The following is a 21,901-nucleotide window of genomic DNA, read 5'->3' as shown; positions in this document are numbered from 1 at the left end:
TAACAAGGCGGTCAACAAAGTCCAACTAACAGGTTGAGTATTAAAAGGTGATATCAGCATATTCCAAAAGAGGTAAACTATGAATTTGCACCATTGCACATTGCTCGGCAAGACCGTGCTACCAAATAGATGATGCAATAGCTTGCATTTATGTTGACAATCTACCAAATTGGCAACTTAATAGAAAAGTCCTGAGTTTGGAAAAAATAAGCAAGCTTCTGCTAAGTGTTAAATTCTAACAAGTCACCTTAACAAATGGGTGATCTAGGAGTTGACTCGATGTCCAGCGGTATTTTGGATCACTTTCCAGACAATGAGAGAGGAAATCTTTGCCTTCTGGGCTTAATCTCTCCGGGATGGGAGGCTTATGACCCATTCCAACCTTGTACATTATTTGGAAGTTATGCTCATACTCATGCCAGGGCCTCTAAAATTGGAAAAAACAAAACTTTATTAATAAGAAAGATTTGCATCATTTCACTTGTTAAAATAAACTTAGATTGAAACTGAGATCACAACATGTTGAAATCCCTAGTTTTGATGTACACACTTGCATGGTGCATGCCAATACCTGACAGTGTTCTTGTGGTGTAATGCATTTTTCTTCTGGTAAATCAGTTTCTTTCGATAACACGTATTTTTTAAAAACTCTGATGAATGAGTGTCTTGTGTTCACAAGCAGTGCTGCAAGGCTATAGCAAAAGCTAACAATAGTATGGAGATGTAGGACAATCCAATATTAAAGGGAGTAGGGGATGTGGGAATAGGGCCTGGTTGGGATTGTGGTCGGTGCAGACTCAATGGGCCAAATGGCCGCCTCCTGCACTGTAGCGATTCTATAATTATGGATTCTATGAAAAGAACAAGCATCATAACATCCTCTTACAGGATTTTAGTTAGGCCTCAACCAGAGCACTGTGCCCAGTTGTTGTCCCTAAATATAATGGCTGATATAAATGCCTCAGTAAGTTCAGAGAAGAATGTTTGTAGGCTGATCGATAGTTTAAGTATCCTTAGCTATTATCGCAATCGATTTATATAGTTAGATCCTTTTACTTTGGAAAATGTCAACTTTGGGGAAATTTGATTGAGGTATTTAAAATAATGAAGGGACTAGATGGTGTCTGCATAGATAATTATTTGAACTAGACAGGTCAAGGAGAATCAAGGCATGTGCGAATAAGTTACTTAAGCACAAAATTAGGTTACATTAGAGGGACTAAGCTGCCAGCTCGATTTCGCCCGAAGGCAGGATGGTGGCTGTCCATGTTTGGCTATCCAACTAACTCAAGTTGGAAGGGGTGGGATGGAGGAAGAGTTCTTAGAATGCTGTCGGGATAGTTACCTTGAACAGTATGTTACAGAACTGACGAGGAAACAAGTTATCTTAGATCTGGTAATGTGTAACGAGGTAGGTAGAATTAAGGATGTTCTTGTGAAGAACCCTCTTGGGTCAAGTGATCACAATATGGTCGAATTTCTGGTACAAATGGAAGAGGAGAAAATAGGGTCCCATACCAGTGTCCTCTGTTTGAACAGAGGGAAGTACGATAGGATGAGGACTGAATTGGCTAAGGTGGACTGGGAAAGCAGACTGGTAGGTAGGACAGCTGAGGAACAGTGGAGGATTTTTAACGAGATCCTTTTCAGTACTCAGCAACAATATATTCCGGTGATAAAGAAGGACTGCAAGAAAAGGGATAACCAGCCGTGGATAACGAAGGAAATTAAGGAGAGTATTAAATTAAAGACCGATGCGTACAGAGTGGCCAAAAATAGTGGAAAATTGGAAGATTGGGAAAACTTTAAGAAACAACAAAGAACGACCAAGAAAGCGATAAAGTAAGGAAAGATAGGTTATGAAGCTAGGCCAGCTCTAAATATAAAAAATGATAGTAAAAGCTTTTACAAATATATAAAAAGGAATAGAGTGGCAAGAATGAATGTTGGACCCTTGGAGAACGAGAGGGGAGATTTAATAGTGGGAAATGAGGAAATGGCTGAAACTTTAAATAAGTTTTGTGTGTCGGTCTTCACGGTGGAAGACACAAACAGTTTACCGAATATTAACGATAGAGGGTTGGTAGGAGGAGAGGTACTCAATACAATTAATGTTACCAGGGAGGCAGTGCTTGGTAGACTAAGGGGACTGAAGGTGGACAAGTCCCCGGGCCTGGATGGAATACATCCCAGGGTACTGAAAGAAATATCAGAGGTAATAGCGGATGCGTTAGTGGTTATTTATCAAAATTCGTTGGATTCTGGGGTAGTGCCAGCGAATTGGAAAACGGCTAATGTTACGCCGCTGTTTATAAACGGAAATGAGACAAAAGGCGGGTAACTACAGGCCGGTTAGCTTAACGTCTGTGGTTGGGAAAATGCTGGAATCCATCATTAAAGAAGAAATAGCAGGCCATCTGGATAAGAATGGTTCGATTAAGCAGACGCAGCATGGATTCATGAGGGGAAAGTCGTGCTTGATGAACTTGTTGGATTTTTACGAAGATGTGACTAGTGCGGTTGGCGGAGGGGAACCAGTGGATGCGGTGTTTTTGGATTTCCAAAAGGCGTTTGATAAGGTGCCTCACAAAAGGTTGCTGAAGAAGATTGGGTCACACGGAGTTGGGGGTAGGGTGTTAGCGTGGATTGGGGATTAGCTATCCGACAGGAAGCAGAGAGTCGGAATAAATGGGTGCTTTTCTGGTTGGCAGATGGTAACTAGTGGCGTGCCGCAGGGATCGGTACTGGGGCCTCAACTATTTGTCATTTATATAGACGATCTGGAGGAGGGGACTGAGTGTAGGGTAACAAAGTTTGCAGACAACACAAAGATAAGTGGAAAAGTGAATCGTGTGGAGGGCGTAGAAGGTCTGCAGAGAGATTTGACAGGCTGAGTGAGTGGGCGAGGATCTGGCAGATGGAGTATAACGTTGACAAATGCGAGGTTATTCACTTTGGAGGAAATAATAGCAAATTGGATTATCTAAATGGAAAAAAATTGCAACATGCTACTGTGCAAAGGGACCTGGGGGTCCTTGTGCATGAGACGCAAAAACCCAGTCTGCAGGTGCAACAGGTGATCAAGAAGGCAAATGGGATGTTGGCCTATATCGCAAGGGGGGTAGAATATAAAAGCAGAGATGTCTTGCTGCATCTGTACAGGGCATTGGTGAGGCCGCAGCTGGAATACTGTGTGCAGTATTGGTCCCTTTATTTGCGGAAGGATATATTGGCCTTGGAGGGAGTGCAGAGAAGGTTCACCAGGTTGATACCAGAGATGAGGGGTGTTGATTATGAGGACAGACTGAGCAGATTGGGTTTGTATTCGTTGGAATTTAGAAGGCTGAGGGGGGATCTTATGGAGACCTATAAGATAATGAAGGGGCTGGATAGGGTAGAGGTGGAGAGATTCTTTCCACTTAGAAAGGAAGCTAGAACTAGCGGGCACAGCCTCAAAATAAAGGGGGGTCAGTTTAGGACAGAGTTGAGGAGGAACTTCTTCTCTCAGGAGGGTGGTGAATCTCTGGAATTCTCTGCCCACTGAAGTGGTGGAGGCTACCTCGTTGAATATGTTTAAATCACAGATAGATGGATCCCTGATCGGTAAGGGAATTAGGGGTTATAGGGATCAGGCGGGTAAGTGGTACTGATCCACTTCAGATCAGCCATGATCTTATTGAATGGCGGGACAGGCTCGAGGGGCTAGATGGCCTACCCCTGCTCCTATTTCTTATGTTCTTATGTTCTGATTTCTTTAAGGTCTGAGAAATTTCAAAATTTAATTTTCCCCTTGAATTGGCAAAAGTCTTTTAAAAATCTGTTTCTTTTGTCCGCCCAAGAGAGTGAGTGGGGTATATGGGGTGCGGCAGTTTGAGGGATGCTCATGTTGCTTAGTTTAAATATCACCGTCTGGTAGTCTCGAGGGACCACCTGATCTTTCCCTGTCAGTTAGTTTCATATGTTCATAATTTCTAAAATGAAGACGACATTGTAAAGAGAAATCCAGAGTCAACAGGACAGATGTTGGAATGATACTCCAAGCGTTCATGTAATTGGGAGGTTGGTGGAGAAGCAACTGCAAACTTTCACCTTGTCTGCCACTGAAAAGTGAAAAGTGCACTGAAAAAATCAAATAAATGCATCAAAAGATGCAAAGAGATGTCACAATGACACCCACAAGTACTCGAGGATAGTGGAGTTGAACAAAACAACTGATTTATTGAAAAATTGAACAAAGGTTTATAAGTAATTATATACAGTCACAGAGATACTGCAATACCACATTCTACTGGATCCTGGTATGCAGATATTTACAGAAATCATGAAATCTAGATTAGGTATTGTTTAAGCAGCTCCCTTTGGAAAGGATAAACTTGCATTAAACAGCACCTTTCATGTTCTAAGAATAGCCAACAACTTGCATTAAAAATGCAGTCATTGTTACATAGACAAATAAGGCAGCCAAATACATGCACAGCAAGGTCCCACCACAGCAATGGGGTGAATGACCAGAAAGTAAGCAATCAGGAAGGATAGGCAACAACACTTTCTCCACGAACATCCTCAACACACCGGTGCCCCACAAGGCTGTCCCCTCAGTTCCTTACTATACTCCTTATACACCTATGACTGTGGCGCCAAATTCCCCTCCAACTCAGTTTTCAAGTGTGCTGACGACACCACCATAGTGGGTTGGATTTCAATGATGAGAAGGAGTACAGTAAAAAGGTAGAGAATCTGATGAAACGACAATAATCTCCTCCCCAATGTCAGCAAAACGAAGGTCGTCATCGACTTCAGGAGGCGTTGTGGAGGGCATGCCTCTGCCCACATCAACGGGGATGAAGTCAAAATGGTCAAGAGCTTCAAGTTTCTAGGTGTCCAGATCACCAACCTTCCCTCCATATCGATGCCATAGTTAAGAAAGTCCACCAATGCCTCTACTTTCTCAGAAGGCTAAGGAAAATTTGGCCTGTCCACAACGACTCCCACAAACTATTAAAGATGCACTATAGAAAGCACTCTTTCTGGCTGTATCGCAGCTTGGTATGGCTTCTGCTCTGTCCAAGACTGCAAGAAACTACAAAGGGTCATGAACGAAGCTCAGTCTATTATGCAAACCAGCCTCCCACCCACTGACTATGTCTACACTTCCCGCTGCCTCAGAAAAGCAGCCAGCATAATCAAGGACCCCACGCACCCTGGTCATACTCTTTTCCACCTTCTTCCATCGGGAAAATGATACAAAAAGCCTCAGGTAACGTACCAACTGACTCAAGAACAATTTCTTCCCTGCTGCCATCAGACTTTTGAATGGACCTACCTCACACTAAGTTGATCTTTCTCAACACCCTAGCTATGACTGTAACACTACATTCTGCACCCTACGTACAGTATGCTTTGTATAGGGCAGAAGAAACAAAACTTCTCACTGTATACTAATACAAGTGACAACAATAAATTAAATGAGAAAAGTTATTTTTTGATGGCATTGGTCCAAGGCAGAATGCTGGCAAGGCCACTACTACACTCTACTCCCCCATGAATGTCAGTAAATGTTGACAAACAATATAAACTAACTAAATAAAATGACAATGTACTGTGCCACATTGGAAATCCTAGACAACATACAAGAACTGCCAGCAATACCTGTGGCTAGAGTCACAATGGGGTCTCTGCAAGGCTGAGAGCTTCATGGATTGTACATTTCCAGAAGCATCGTCCCATTTTACAATGTGCAAGCAAAGAGAGAATAGGATCCCATGAGTGTATCTGGTTCTCTAACCAGTATTCGATGCACTGTCTCATGCACTGAGAGGCCATCTTTCCAACCCCCCCACCCCCACACATTTTCCCCTCTCCTTCCTATGAACCCCTCACCCCATACAAACATAGCTGCAGTTGCTTTACCGGCATTGGATACACTGCCATCTTGGTTCCCCCCTCATCCTCGGATGGCAGAACCAAGATCCCAATTCTCTTATATAGGAAGGTTGTGTTCATTAGGAGAAGACTGGATGTGGGGAGGGAACTTTCATTAAAATAATTTAAATACCCACCTCAGTGCATTTTCCCTGGCCACTGCCAGGAACAACCCACCGCCCCTCTAAAAAATACACAATTCTATAAGGATTGTAAAAAATAAATAATTCCAAAGTGTTAACTATCCAAATTATGAGGTCCTGTTCTGAAGGAAACTGTTTCCATCCATTTCTCTCTCTCACTTCAACATAGGCAATTTTGTTTTGCTTTCAATTCTCCTGTTTTCCCCATGCCACTTCTCCAATCACAGATTTCTTCTCTCCACTCTTGCTGCTCCTCCAGTCATAGATTCTATCTCGGGAGAAACAGCAAGTGTGGGAGAGATGGAATCTGCGATTGGAGGAATTAAGAGCAGCAGAATGGGAGAGACAGATTCCATCTTTCCCATATTCAAACTCTGCATGCTTTCCAGTTCTCAACAAGATGCCTTCGCCTTGACAAATATACAGTCGCAGACTGTGCAGGATCCATAACATAGTAATACTGTACATGAACGATTTTGCTTGAATTTTTCATGCCCCATCTTCCTTGTGGGTTACTTGTGATGGTTGATGCACAAATTTGCCTGTCAACATGTATATTTTGAACTCTACTATAGACCATGCCTCCACCCCATTCGCCAAACAAACAGTCAGGGGAAGATAGAGGAGCAAATATGTAATGCAAAAATAATAGCGGCAATAGTGGGAATTTTCAACCAGAATAGAATTAGTATGAAAGGCACAGAATGCTTGAAATTGATTCAGGTGAACTTTTTAAAATTGGTACGTAACAAGTCCAACAAGAAAGGGATTGGTTCTGAACTTGGGTTTAGAGACAAGGTCCCAAAGGAGACAAGGACAGAATCTATTTTGCCATAGCCCAATAAAAGTCTATAGGTCGCCGACTAGTGGAAAAGATGTGAAGGAGCAAATTTGCAAGAACATTAGAGACAACAGCACACATTATTAGTTATAATGGGGGACTTTAATTATCTAAATATAGGCTGAGTTAGTACCAGTGTGAAGGACAGAAGGGTAAGAGTCTTAGAGTGTGTTCAGAATAATTTTCTACAGCACTGCGTTTCCAATCCAACAAGAAAGGAGACATTGTTGGACCAGGTTCTTGGGAATCAAGTGTCAGTAGGGAAACATATAGGAAACAATGATCACTGTACCATAAAGTTTAGGTTGGCTATGGAAAAGGACAAGAAACGATCTAGAATAAAGACAATTAACTGGGGAAACCCCAACGGGGTAAGAATGGATCTGGGCCAGATAAACTGATCAACAGGTAAAACAGTAGCTGAACCAGGAGCTCCCTTAAAGAAGAGATAGTCAGGTACAGTCAAGGGGAAATTAGGGCAAACAAATTCAGAGCTCCCTGGATGATGAAAGAGAGGAAGAGATAGAGATTAAGATGGAGTAGAATAAAGTGTGCTTTTGACACGATGTCAGGCAGATAATACCATATAGAAGATGCAGAGAGAAATTGGAAAAAAGAGAGAAGCAAAGAGAGACTATGAGAAGAGATTGGCATCTAACAACAGGAAATCCAGAAATATTTTCTGGGCATATAAATAGTAAAAGGTGATAAAAGGAGTGTGGCTGATTCAGTTCAATAAAGGAAAGTTACACAAGCATGGCTGACACACTAAATGAATAATGGCTGGAAGGCTATATGCTGAAACTGTACAAAACATTTAGATGTAATTATGTCCCTGGCTGGTTAGTCTAGAACCAGGGGACACAGTTTCAAAATAAGCAGCAGACCATTTAAGATGGAGACAAGAAGGGATTTCTTCACTCAAGGAGGGTGGCGAATCTTAAGAATTCTTTACTCCAGAGGTCTGTGGAAGTTCAATCATTGAGCAGGTTAAAGACAGAAATCGACAAATTTCTGTAGAGTAATGACATCAAGGGATAAAATGATAATATGAAAAATGGCATGAAAGATAATCAATCGTGATTTAATTGAGTGACTGAGCAGCCTCGACAGGCTGAATGGCCTGCTCCTACGAGATTGCACTAGCAGGAGGTTTTTGAGGATGTTGTCTGGACTTGAGAAGTTTAATTACGAGGGAGGATTAGGTAAGCTAGGGTAGTTTTCTTTAGAACAGAAGAGGCTGAGGGCAGATAAAATTGAAGTGCATAAAAATGAGGGGTTGGGAAGGCTCTAATTCCCCTGGATGAGGGACACATAACCAAGATGCACATCTTTCGGCTAAAATGTAGGAGGGTTAGTTGGAAATTAGAGAGTTTATCTTTTCATTCAGAGAATGGCAAGAGCTGAAACTCATTGTCTATAAAGACTGGTAGAGGTAGAAACCTTCACAACATTTAAAATGCTTTTGGATTATGCAACATACAAGGCTATGGATCAAGAGCTGGAAAACAGGATTAGGTTAGATGACTACTTGGCTGGTGAGGTCAGATTGGGCCCAATTTCCTTGCTGCAAATTGCTATGATTCTACAAGACTTTTGAGAATACAATGAACCCATAGTGCTGTATTTACATACCAGCTTTGAATATACACTCAATTCCTGCACTGAGCTTCTGACGCATATAAGTGAACCATCACAGAGGCTTTGTTTGGTTATTGATGGTCAATTGAAGCATGGTCTGATTGGGCAGCTTGTTTGTGCAATATTTCAGTATTGAAAGGACAAAAGTTACCTTGAAAAGTACAACATGAGACCAATGGTTATCTTTCATATCAGCAACTGAGAGAAGCAGGGAGGTCATTCCTATTTTTAATGGGCATTCATTCCCTTGCCATCAAATCATTTACCTCCAGTTTTCTATACGTGCAGATCATCAATTCCCACAGCAATCTAATGGATCGGTGCACAGGCAGTGTTCTAATCTGCTCACCAATCATCTCGTCGATTAGTCCATAGGACAGTGATGCCAACTCATCAGCCAGCAATCTCCTGCACACTTGGCAGTGTTCTCAGCCCTCACTGCCAGTTAGAATCACTGAATCCCTACAGTACAGGAGGTCGGCACTTGGCCCATCGAGTCTGCACCAACTCTCCGAAAGTGCATCTTACCCAGGCCCATCCCCTGACCTACCCCATAACCCTGAGCATTTATCTTGCTAATACCCCTAACCTACCCATCCTGGGACACTAAGGGGCAATTTACCATGGCCAATCCACCTAACCTGCACATCGTTGGACTATGGGAGGAAACCAGAGCACCCGGAGGAACCCCACGCAGACATGGGGAGAACGTGTAAACTCCACGGTCACCCAAGGCTAGAATCGAACCGGGTCCCTGGGCAGCACTGCCAACCACTATGCTACTGTGTGCACCCCCCCCCCCCCCCCCCAACCTCCATTGTAAAATGTTTGGCAACAGTAACCTTGCAGAGGTTCCTTCATGGCTGCTGAATATCTTTGTAAAATCACTTTTTAATAGAGAAGCAGAAGCAAAGATGATCTTTTATCTATCAAAAATATACAATGTTGTACCTCTCATAGAAGCAAACAGAGCATGTGTCTGGCCACGCAAGCCTTTGAACATTCAGAACAGTTTCGCCAGAAAGACTTAGCAATACCCTCCAATACCCTGCATAGTAAACCTAACTTGAGGGTGCTAGCCTTGGTACAGTGATTAACATGATTGTCATAGAAAAAAATCATAGAAATCATAGAAACCCTACAGTACAGAAAGAGGCCATTCAGCCCATCGAGTCTGCACCGACCACAATCCCACCCAGGCCCTACCCCCATATCCCTACACATTTACCCACTAATTCCTCCAACCTACGCATCTCAGGACACTAAGGGCAATTTTTAGCAATTTTATTTAGCAATTTTAGCAAAATTTAATCAAAATTTAGCAATTTTAGCATTTGTCGAGTCACAAGATCCCAAGTTCAAGTTCCACTCCAGAGCTTGAGAACAAAAATCTATGCTGACATTTCAGTGCACTACTGAGGGACCACTGCAGCGAGAGGGGTGCCGGGCTTTGAATGAAATGTTAAAGCAAAGCCCCATCTGCCAAATCCCATGGCAATATTTCAAGGAAGAGCAGAAGAGTTAGTCTTGGTCAACATTTAGCCCTCAATCAACATTAGGAAAAAAGATTACCTGGTCATATTCATGTTTGCGGGAGTTTGCTGTGCACAAATTGGCCACTGACTACATTTCAAATCAGAATTCATCAGCTGTAAAGTGCTTTTAGACATTAGGTGGTCACGAAAGGCACCACATAAATGCAAGTCTTTTCTATTTCCTTATGCTTTTAACATGAGTTATTTATTTTCTTGAAATGCCACTTAATTTAGTCTCTAAAGCACAAACAATTGTTCCAGTATGTAATGCAAGAAACACTTCAAAAATACCCTGCTGGCTGAAAAAAACCTTTGGGACGTCCTGTGATTCTCAGGCAAATTATTTGTTTTATATAAAAAACAAAAAGTGCTGGAACAACTTGGCAGATCAGGCAGCATCGGTGAGTTCTGGAGAAGCGTCATTACAGAATCGAAACATTAACTGTTTCTCCACAGATGTTGCCAGACTGGCTGGGTTCTTCCAGCACCTTTTGTTTTTATTTCAGATCTCCAGCATCTGCAGTATTTTACTTTTTATTTTAAAGGTGTAAAGTGGCGTAGTTCACATCAAAGGTAATTCTGTGGAGAAAATGGCACTGCGAAGTTCGAGAGATTACAACCATGTGAAGTACAGAAGAAAGAAACTGAACTTTAAAGCAATCACTCAAATGCAACAGTATGTTATTCCAAACTCCATCTAGTTAGCTATCAGAAGGATATCCGTCTTTCAGTCATTGTAAAACATATAAAACACAGGTCACTGAAAGTGGCAACGCAGGTGGAGAAGGTAATCAGTAAGGCATACGGCATGCTTGCCTTCATTGGCTGAGGCATTGAGTTTAAAAATTGGCAAGTCATGTTGCAGCTTTATAGAACCTCAGTTAGGCTGCACTTGGAATATAGTGTTCAATTCTGGTCGCCACACTGCCAGAAGGATGTGGAGGCTTTGGAGAGCATACAGAAAAGATTTACCAGGATGTTGCCTGGTATGGAGGGCATTAGCAATGAGGAGGGGTTGGAGAAACTTGGTTTGTTTTCACTAGAACGACAGAGGTTGAAGGGCAACCTGATAGAAGTCTACAAGATTATGAAGAGCATGGACAGAGTGGATAGTCAGAAGCTTTTTCCCAGGGTGGAAGAGTTAATTACTAGGGGGCAAGGTTTAAAGGAGATGCACGAGGCAAGTTGTTGTTTTTTTTTGTTACAGAGGGTGGTGGGTGCCTGGAACCCGCTGCCGGGGGAGGTAATGGAAGCAGATACGATAGTGACTTTTAAGGGGCGTCTGGACAAATACATGAATAGGATGAGAATAGAGGGATAAGGTTGCCGAAAGGGTAGGGGGTTTTAGTTCAGATGGGCAGCACGGTCGGTGCAGGCTTGGAGGACCGAAGGGCCTGTTCCTGTGCTGTAATTTTCTTTGTACACAATGTGGTCAGGAAGTGAGTTCCCTGTACATATCTAATTCTATAGTCAAAGAGCTTCCTCGAGTGTGAATCACCTTCAACTTTACAATTAAAATGAAGTGATGAGTTTCAATAGGCTGACTCATCCTTTGTACTCTACAGGGTGTGGTCTGATTCACCACTGGAGCAAAACATTTTCTTTCTGAATGTGCAGGGTGAAGGAACCACTCAAAACATTGTTACATTTCAAAGATCCCAGCTTTTAATGATTCATATTCTAAGGCATTTGAGTAAAGCTCTGGCTACTTAAATGAATCATTGAAGTTTACAGCCAGAAACAAAACAGTTTGAAATTCACAAACAAGAGTTTGAATTCTACACAGCATATACTACACAATTTTAAAATTGTTTATTTATATCCAGAAAAAATGAGGGATAATGGAACTGAAGAATACATCTATTTCAAATCTAACAAAGACTTCAAGAACTCCCAGTCAGGCAAAATGTGGAGGTGGTGTAATCCCTGCTTCTCCTGTCACAGGTACAATGACCATTTCAGGATCCTGCACTATGCAAGGTCATCAAAATCAGAAAATCAACTGAGGCAGCGCGGATTAATGTCCGCTGAATATTAAGCAGGAACTGCTCAACCTCATTTCATTCACTGGGGGGAAAATGGGGGCTATCGGTTCAATAAACAAATGCAAAGATCTGGTACATTACTCATGTAACCAGTGCAAATTCTGCATACAAATATAGAGATGGTGTTATGTTTTTATTCACCACGACTAAAATAGGAACTTAGGACACTACATACATAAAAACATAAAAAATAAAAACACTTTTGTCACCTGCCCAGGTGCACCTGAACTTCAGGAGTGAAAAATCTGTTCCAATTCAACCCAAACCACCAGCCTGTATCTTGCCATAGCTATAAGATGGCTTTGCACACAACATTTTATTCTCAATATTCAGCTACATACCTACTAACATTTAAATTCTCACCTTGCCTGTGACCATTTCCACAAGGACACACCCCAAGCTCCAAACATCTGCAGCACGTCCATGCCCTTCACCCTTTGCTCTAGTGATAACTTCAGGAGCCATGTAAGCTTTAAAAGAACAAAAATGAGACAAATCATCTGGATATCTTGCTGTTTACAAGTGGCTACTGTGTCAATAACACAACAGTAATTGCTGCATTTCAAAATAACTCATTCAATTTGAAGCATTTTAAAATGCTATAAGATGGCTTTGAGATGTGATCAGATGCAATACAAATGCAAGTTTTTTCTCTCCCCAGTATGTACTTTATGGAAAGTTTGTACTCTTGGAACCACCATTTCTCCAAAGAAACACCAATGCTGATTTATTGCAGGGGCGGGAGTGGGGAGACAGTGGCGTAGTGGTTAAGCTACTGAGGTAATTCAGAGGTCCAGGCAAATGCTCTGCGGACACAGATTCAAATCCCATTGTGGCAGCTGATGGAGTTTAAATTCAATTAATTATCAATTCAATCGATATATAATTCAGTTAATTTAGAATTAAAAGCTAGTGTCAATAATGGTGATAAAATTATTGGATTCTCATAAAAACCCAGCTGGTTCACTAATCTGCCATCCTTGTCTGGCCTGTATGTGACTCCAGGTCCAGAATGTGGTTGATTTTTAAATGCTCTCTAAAAATGCCCTAAGCAAGCTGTTTCAGAAGAGTTACAAATAAAACAGGATAGACCATTTGTCATAGACCTAGGGACTAGAAACAAAATGGCAAATCCAGTCCAGTCGATTCTACAAAGTTCTCCTTGCAAACATCTGAGATTTTGTACCAACATTTGGAGAACTGTTCTGCTGACTAGCAACAACTTGATATAGTCATACTCACCTTATAGCCAATGCTGTGACAGCTCCATCACCATACCTGAGATAGCAGCATAGTTGTATTCACTCAGGAGGGAGTTACTCTAGGAGTCCTCAACATAGACTCCAGACTCAATGAATTCTCATGGCATCAGGTCAAATATGGAAAAGGAAAACTGTTGTGCATTACCACCTACCATCCTCCCTCAACTGAAGAATCAGTACAACTCCATGTTGAACACCACTTGGAAGAAACACTGAAGAAAGAGCACAGAATGTGTTCTGGGTAAAGGACTTCAATGGCCATCACCAAGAGTGGTTCAGTAGCACTACTACTAACAGGTCCTGAAGGACATATCAGGCAGATTGGGCTGTGGGAGGTGTCGAGGAAACAAAACCAAAGAAAAAGGGAAAAATCTACCTGGCCTCATTCTCACCAATCTACCTGTCACAGATACATCCGTCCATGACAGCACTGGTAGCAGTGACCACCCTGTGGAGACAAAGTCCCACCTTCACATTAAGGATACCATCCATTGTATTGTGTGGCACTGCCACTGTGCGAAATGGGATAGATTTAGAATTTTGATTATTGTCACATGTATTAAAACTATTAGTTTTAAGATAGCTATGGAGAATGATAGGACTGTCCCAAAAGTTAAAATTCTAAATTGGGGCAAGGCCAATTTTGATGGTATCAGGCAGGAACTTTCAGAAGTTAATTCGGGGAGTCTGTGGGAAGGCAAAGGGACATCTGGTAAGTGGCATGCTTTCAAAAACGTGTTAACCAGGGTCCAGGGTAAACACATTCCTCTTAGAGTGAAGGGCAAGGCTGGCAGAAGTCAGGAACCCTGGATGACTCGGGATATTGAGGTCCTGGTCAAGAAGAAGAAAGAGACACATGACATGCATAGGCAGCTGGAAACAAGTGAATCTCTTGAAGAGTATAGGGGGTGCAGGAGTAGAGTTAAGATAGAAATCAGGAGGGCAAAAAGGGACACGAAATTGTTTTGGCAGATAAGGCAAAGGAGAATCCAAAGAGCTTCTACAAATACAGAAAGGGCAAAAGAGTAACAAGGGAGAGAGTAGGGCCTCTTAAGGATCAACAAGGTCATCTATGTGCGGATCCACAAGAGATGGGTGAGATCCTAAATGAATATTTCTCATCAGTATTTACTGTTGAGAAAAGCATGGATGTTAGGGAACTTGGGGAAATAAACAGTGATGTCTTGAGAAGTGTACATATTACAGAGGAGGTGGTGCTGGAAGTCTTAAAGCACATCAAGGTAGAAAAATCTGTAGGACCTGATGAGGTATATCCCAGGACGTTGTGGGAGGCTAGGGAGGAAATTGCAGGTCCCCTAGCCAAGATATTTGAATCATCGATAGTCACAGGTGAGGTGCCTGAAGATTGGAGAGTGGCAAATGTCGTGCCTTTGTTTAAGAAGGGCTGCAGGGAAAAGCCTGGGAACTACAGGCCAGTGAGCCTCATCTGTGGTAGAACATAGAACATAGAACATTACAGCGCAGAACAGGCCCTTCGGCCCACGATGTTGCACCGACCAGTTAAAAAAAAAAAAAAAAAACTGTGACCCTCCAACCTAAACCAATTTCTTTTCGTCCATGAACCTATCTACAGATCTCTTAAACGCCCCCAAACTAGGCGCATTTACTACTGATGCTGGCAGGGCATTCCAATCCCTCACCACCCTCTGGGTAAAGAACCTACCCCTGACATCGGTTCTATAACTACCCCCCCTCAATTTAAAGCCATGCCCCCTCGTGCTGGATTTCTCCATCAGAGGAAAAAGGCTATCACTATCCACCCTATCTAAACCTCTAATCATCTTATATGTTTCAATAAGATCCCCTCTTAGCCGCCGCCTTTCCAGCGAAAACAATCCCAAATCCCTCAGCCTCTCCTCATAGGATCTCCCCTCCATACCAGGCAACATCCTGGTAAACCTCCTCTGCACCCTCTCCAAAGCCTCCACATCCTTCCTGTAATGTGGGGACCAGAACTGCACACAGTACTCCAAGTGCGGCCGCACCAGAGTTGTGTACAGTTGCAACATAACGCTACGACTCCTAAATTCAATCCCCCTACCAATAAACGCCAAGACACCATATGCCTTCTTAACAACCTTATCTACTTGATTCCCAACTTTCAGGGATCTATGCACACATATACCTAGATCCCTCTGCTCCTCCACACTATTCAAAGTCCTCCCGTTAGCCCTATACTCAACACATCTGTTATTCCTACCAAAGTGAATTACCTCACACTTCTCCGCATTAAACTCCATCCGCCACCTCTCGGCCCAACTTTGCAACCTGTCTAAGTCTTCCTGCAAACTACGACACCCTTCCTCACTGTCTACCACACCACCGACTTTGGTGTCATCAGCAAATTTGCTAATCCACCCAACTATACCCTCATCCAGATCATTAATAAATATTACAAACAGCAGTGGCCCCAAAACAGATCCCTGAGGTACACCACTTGTAACCGCACTCCATGATGAATATTTACTATCAACCACCACCCTCTGTTTCCTATCCGCTAGCCAATTCCTGATCCAATTTCCTAGATCACCCCCAATCCCATACATCTGCATTTTCTGCAGAAGCCTACCATGGTGAACCTTATCAAACGCCTTACTAAAATCCATATATACCACGTCCACTGCCCTGCCCCCATCCACCTCCTTGGTCACTTTCTCAAAAAACTCAATAAGGTTAGTAAGGCACGACCTACCTGCCACAAAACCATGCTGACTATCACCTATCAATTCATTACTCTCCAAATAACTATAAATCCTATCCCTTATAATTTTTTCCAACATCTTGCCGACAACAGAAGTGAGACTCACCGGTCTATAATTCCCGGGGAAGTCTCTGTTCCCCTTCTTAAACAATGGGACAACATTCGCTAACCTCCAATCTTCTGGTACTATACCAGAGGCCAACGACGACCTGAAGATCAGAGCCAGAGGCTCTGCAATCACTTCTCTTGCCTCCCAGAGAATCCTTGGATAAATCCCATCCGGACCAGGGGATTTATCTATTTTCAGACCCTCCAGAATATCCTGCACATCCTCCTTATCAACTGTAATACTGTCTATTCTACTCCCTTGCAACCCAGTGTCCTCCTCAGCTATATTCATGTCCCCTTGCGTGAACACCGAAGAGAAATATTGGTTCAATGCTTCACCAATCTCCTCCGGTTCCACACATAACTTCCCTCTGCCATCTATAACTGGCCCTAAACTTGCCCTAACCAACCTTCTGTTCTTGACATACCTATAGAACGCCTTAGGATTCTCTTTAACCCTATCCGCCAAAGTCTTCTCATGTCCCCTTTTAGCCCTTCTAAGCTCGCTCTTCAACTCCCTCTTAGCCAATCTAAAGCTTTCTAGTGCACTACCCGAGTGCTCACGTCTCATCCGAACATAAGCCTCCTTTTTCTTTTTAACCAACAAAGAAACCTTTTTGGTGCACCACGGTTCCCTAGCCCTACCAATTCCTCCTTGCCTGACAGGGACATACCTATCACAGACTCGCAGTAGCTGCTCCTTGAAAAAACTCCACATGTCGGACGTTCCCAGTCCCTGTAATCTCCTAGTCCAACCTATGTTTCCTAATTCTCTCCTAATAGCCTCATAATTACCCTTCCCCCAGCTAAAACCACTGGCCCGAGGTTCATGCCTATCCCTTTCCATCACTAAGGTGAACGTAACCGAATTGTGGTCACTATCACCAAAATGCACACCAACTTCCAAGTCTAGCACCTGGTCTGGCTCATTTCCCAGCACCAGATCCAATATAGCCTCACCTCTAGTTGGCCTGTCTACATACTGAGTCAAAAAACCTTCCTGCACGCTTTGAACAAAAACTGACCCCTCTAACGAGCTAGAGCTATAACAATTCCAGTCAATATTAGTCAAGTTAAAATCCCCCATAACAATTGCCCTATTACTTTCACTCCTAAGCAGGATTGACTCCGCAATCCTTTCCTCAACCTCTCTAGAACTTTTAGGAGGTCTATAAAAGACTCCCAACAGGGTGACCTCTCCTCTCCTATTTCTAATCTCCGCCCATACTACCTCAACAGATAAGTCCTTATCAAACCTCCTCTCTGACACTGTGATACAATCTCTGACCAATAATGCTACCCCTCCCCCTCTTCTACCTCCTTCCCTACTTCGACTAAAACATTTGAACCCCGGGACCTGCAGCATCCATTCCTGCCCCTGCTCTATCCATGTCTCTGAAATAGCCACAACATCGAAGTCCCAGGTACTGATCCACGCTGCAAGTTCACCCACTTTATTGCGAATACTCCTGGCATTGAAGTATACACATTTCAAACCCTGCTCCACCCCACCTCTGCAATGCCGTGCATTGCAGTCCCCATCCATGCATCCCTCACTTTCAGCCCCACTACTCAGGATCCCTCCCCCCCCCCGAATCAGTTTAAACCTCCTTGCATGGCCTTAGCAAATTTACCCCCCAGGATATTGGTCCCCTTCTGATTAAGGTGTAGACCATCCTTCTCATAGAGGTCACACCTTCCCCAGTACGAGCCCCAATTGCTTAAGTACCTGAACCCCTCCCTCCTGCACCATCCCCTCAGCCATGAATTCAAACCTTCCCTCTCCCTATTCCTCTCTAAACTATCCCGTGGTACAGGCAAGAGTCCAGAGATAACCACTCTGTCAGTCTTGGCCTTTAGTTTCCACCCCAACTCCATAAATCCCTGCCTAATATCCCCTTCCCCTATCCTCCCTATGTCGTGTGTCCCCACATGTACAATAACTTGTGGTTTATCTCCCTCCCCCCTAAGAGTCCTGAATACCCTGTCAGACACATCCCGGACCCCAGCCCCTGGTAGGCAACACACCAACCCTGAGTCCCTACCTTTAGTTCCGACCCTCCTATCTGTCCCCTTAATTGTGGAGTCCCCAATCACAAGGCCCAGTCTTTTACAGCCCCTAACCACCTGAGCTTTCTCACTCGGCTCACCCCCAGAGATCTGCTCTCTATGCTCAGTTGATTCCTCCTCAACTGTAGCCTCCAGCACCGAAAACCTATTATGGAGGGGAACCGCCCCAGGGGATTGTCTTCCCGATTGCTTCTTACCCCTCCTCCTGGCATTGACCCAAGCCTCATTTCTAGGAGTTACTATTTCTCTATAACTCCTATCAACTTCCACCTCCGCCTCCCGAATTATGCGGAGTTCCTCTACCTCCCCCTCCAGCTCCTTTACACGCTCCTCCAGAAGCTGCAATCTAATGCACTTCTTACAACTAAAATCTCCTGAAACACTACTGGAATTCCTCACGACATACATCCCACAGGAGATGCAGCATACTGCCTGAACTGCCATCCCTGAAGCCATTACCAGCAAGAAAAAAAGAAAACAAAAAAAAAAACTTCCCCACACTTCCCCAACTGTCACTCTCCACTGCAGCCCGAGCAGCACTCCCTCACTGAGACACCAACTGTCACACTCTACTGCAGCCCGAGCAGCACTCCCTCACTGAGACACCAACTGTCACACTCTACTGCAGCCCGAGCAGCACTCCCTCACTGAGACACCAACTGTCACACTCTACTGCAGCCCGAGCAGCACTCCCTCACTGAGACACCAACTGTCACAATGGTGGGTAAATTGTTGGATGGTATTTTGAGAGACAGGATCTACAGGCATTTAGAGATGCAAGGACTGATTCGGGAGTCAACATGGCTTTGTGAGTGGAAAATCATGTCTCACAAATTTAATTGAGTTTTTTGAAGGGGTTACCAAGGTAGATGAGGACAGTGCAGTTGATGTTGTCTACATGGACTTTAGCAAGGCCTTTGACAAGGTACCGCATGGTAGGTTGTTGCATAAAGTTAAATCTCACGGGATCCAAGGTGAGGGATCTAAATGGATACAAAATTGGCTTCTTGACAGAAGGTGGTTGCAGAGAGTTGTTTTGCAAACTGGAGACCTGTGACCAGCGGTGTGCCTCAGGGATCAGTGCTGGGCCCACTGTCATTTTGTCATTTATATTAGTGATTTGGATGAGAATATAGGGGGCATGGTTAGTAAGTTTGCAAATGACACTAAGATTGGTGGCATAGTGGACAGTGAAGAAAGTTATCTCCAATTGCAACGGGATCTTGATCAATTGGGCCAGTGGGCTGATGAATGGCAGAAGGAGTTTAATTTAGACAAATGCGAGGTGATGCATTTTGGTAGATTGAACCAGGGCAGGACTTACTCAGTTAATGGTAGGGCGTTGGGGAGAGTTACAGAACAAAGAGATCTCGGGATACATGTTCATAGCTCCTTGAAAGTGGAGTCACAGGTGGACAGAGTGGTGAAGAAGGCATTCGGCATGCTTGGTTTCATCGGTCAGAACATTGAATACAGGAGCTGGGACGTCTTTGTTAAAGTTGTACAAGACATTGGTAAGGCCATACTTGGAATACTGTGTGCAATTCTGGTCACCCTATTATAGAAAGGATATTATTAAACTAGAAAGAGTGCAGAAAAGATTTACTAGGATGCTACCGGGACTTGATGGTTTGAGTTATAAGGAGAGGCTGAATAGACTGGGACTTTTCTCTCTGGTGCGTAGGAGGCTGAGGGGTGACCTTATAGAGGACTATAAAACAGAGGGGCATAGACAAGGTAGATAGTCAATATCTTTTCCCAAAAGTAGGGGAGTCTAAAACTAGAGGGCATAGGTTTAAGGTGAGAGGGGAGAGATACAAAAGTGTCCAGAGGGGCAATTTTTTCCAGAGGGTGGTGAGTGTCTGGAACAAGCTGCCAGAGGTAGTAGTAGAGGCGGGTACAAATTTATCTTTTAAAAAGCATTTAGATAGTTACATGGGTACGATGGGTATAGCGAGATATGGGCCAAATGCAGGCAATTGGGATTAGCTTAGGGGTTTAAAAAAAAAGGGCAGCATGGACAAGTTGGGCTGAAGGGCTTGTTTCCATGCTGTAAACCTCTATGACTATTAGTATACAATGAAAAGTATTGTTTCTTGCATGCTATACAGACATTCAAAGGAGAGTGCGCAGAATGTAGTGTTACAGTCATAGCTAGGGTGTAAAGGAAGATCAACATAGTGAGAAGCAAGTCTATTCAAAAGTCTGATGGCAGCAGGGAAGAAGCTATTCTTGAGTAGGTTGGTACGTGACCTCAGACTTTTGTATCTTTTCCCCGACAGAAGCAGGTGGAAGAGAGTATTGTCCAGGATGTGTGGGGTCCTTAATTATGCTGGCTGCTTTTCCGAGGCAGCAGGAAGTGTAGACAGAGTCAATGGATGGGAGGCTGGTTTGCATAATGGACTGAGCTTCATTCACGACCCTTTGTAGTTTCTTGCAATCTTGGGCAGAGCAAGAACCATACCAAGCTGTGATACAACCAGAAAGAATGCTTTCTATGGTGCATCTGTAAAAGTTGGTAAGAGTCGTAGCTGACATGCCAAATTTCCTTAGTCTTCTGAGAAAGTAGAGGGGTTGATGGGCTTTCTTAACTATAGTGTCGACATGGAGGGACCAGGACAGGTTGATCTGGACAACTAAAAACTTGAAGCTTTCCACCATTTATACTTCAACCCATTGATGTAGACAGGAACAGATCTAGTAGCTCATTCTGGGCATCCATGAGGCGATGTGGGCCATCAGTAACTTAGTATAGAACCATAATTTGTAATCACATGGCTGAGCATATCGCTCACTTTACCATCACCAGCAACTCTGGTTAAATGTGGGACAGCACGGTGGCACAGTGGTTAACATTGCTGCCTCACAGCACCAGGGACCCGGGTTCAATTCCGGCCTTGGGTGACCGTGTGGAATTTGCACATTCTCCCCATGTCTGTGTGGGTTTCCTCCAGGCGCTCCAGTTTCCTCCTACAGTCCAAAAGGTGTGTGCTAGTTGATTGACCATGCTAAATTGCTCGTTAGTGTCAGAGGGATTAACAGGGCAAATACGTGGGGTTATTGGGGCAGGGTCTGGGTGGGATTGTCATCGGTGCAGGTTCAATGGGCCGAATGGCCTCCTTCTGTACTGTAGGGATTCTATGATTCCATTCTATGATTAAATGAAGAGTGCCAGGAGCACCAGGCATATCTAAAAACATCAGGTGCCAACCTGGTGAAGCCACAACACGGAACTACATGCATGCCAAATACAGGTACCATGTGATACCAAGAAACAGGCTGAAACATTTGACACAGCAAAGCTTAAGGGTCCTGACAGCATTCTGGCAATAGTACTGAAGACTTGTGCTCTAGAATGATCAGCAGTTCGAGCCAAACAGTTCCAGGACGGCTACATCACTGGCTTCAACCCAACAATGTTGAAAATTGCCCAAGTTAGTTGTCCACAAACAGCATGATAGGTCAAGCTGTCCAATTAACACCCCATCAGTCTATTCAAGGTGAAAGGGATAATTGACAGTGCTTTCAAGTGGCACTTACACAGCAATGACCTACTCACTGAGGATTCCATCAGTGCCATTCAGCTCCTGATTTCATTACAGCGTTGGCTCA

General features: G+C 43.6%; 1 protein-coding gene across 3 annotated transcripts in view; it reads right to left on the bottom strand.

The window, feature by feature from the left end:
* map3k4 (mitogen-activated protein kinase kinase kinase 4) overlaps positions 1-21,901 on the bottom strand; it is a 189,350-nt gene that overhangs the window by 752 nt on the left and 166,697 nt on the right. For all 3 annotated transcript variants that reach the window (XM_078230123.1, XM_078230124.1, XM_078230125.1), the window contains 2 exons: positions 12,491-12,597; positions 248-427 (listed from right to left, as the gene is read on the bottom strand). In XM_078230123.1, the coding sequence (XP_078086249.1) occupies positions 248-427; positions 12,491-12,597 (287 nt within the window). The remainder of the gene's footprint in view (positions 1-247; positions 428-12,490; positions 12,598-21,901) is intronic.

Source organism: Mustelus asterias, chromosome 15, assembly GCF_964213995.1.
Source record: "Mustelus asterias chromosome 15, sMusAst1.hap1.1, whole genome shotgun sequence".
Lineage (NCBI taxonomy): Eukaryota > Metazoa > Chordata > Chondrichthyes > Carcharhiniformes > Triakidae > Mustelus > Mustelus asterias.
This window is presented reverse-complemented; position numbering and strand designations above follow the sequence as displayed.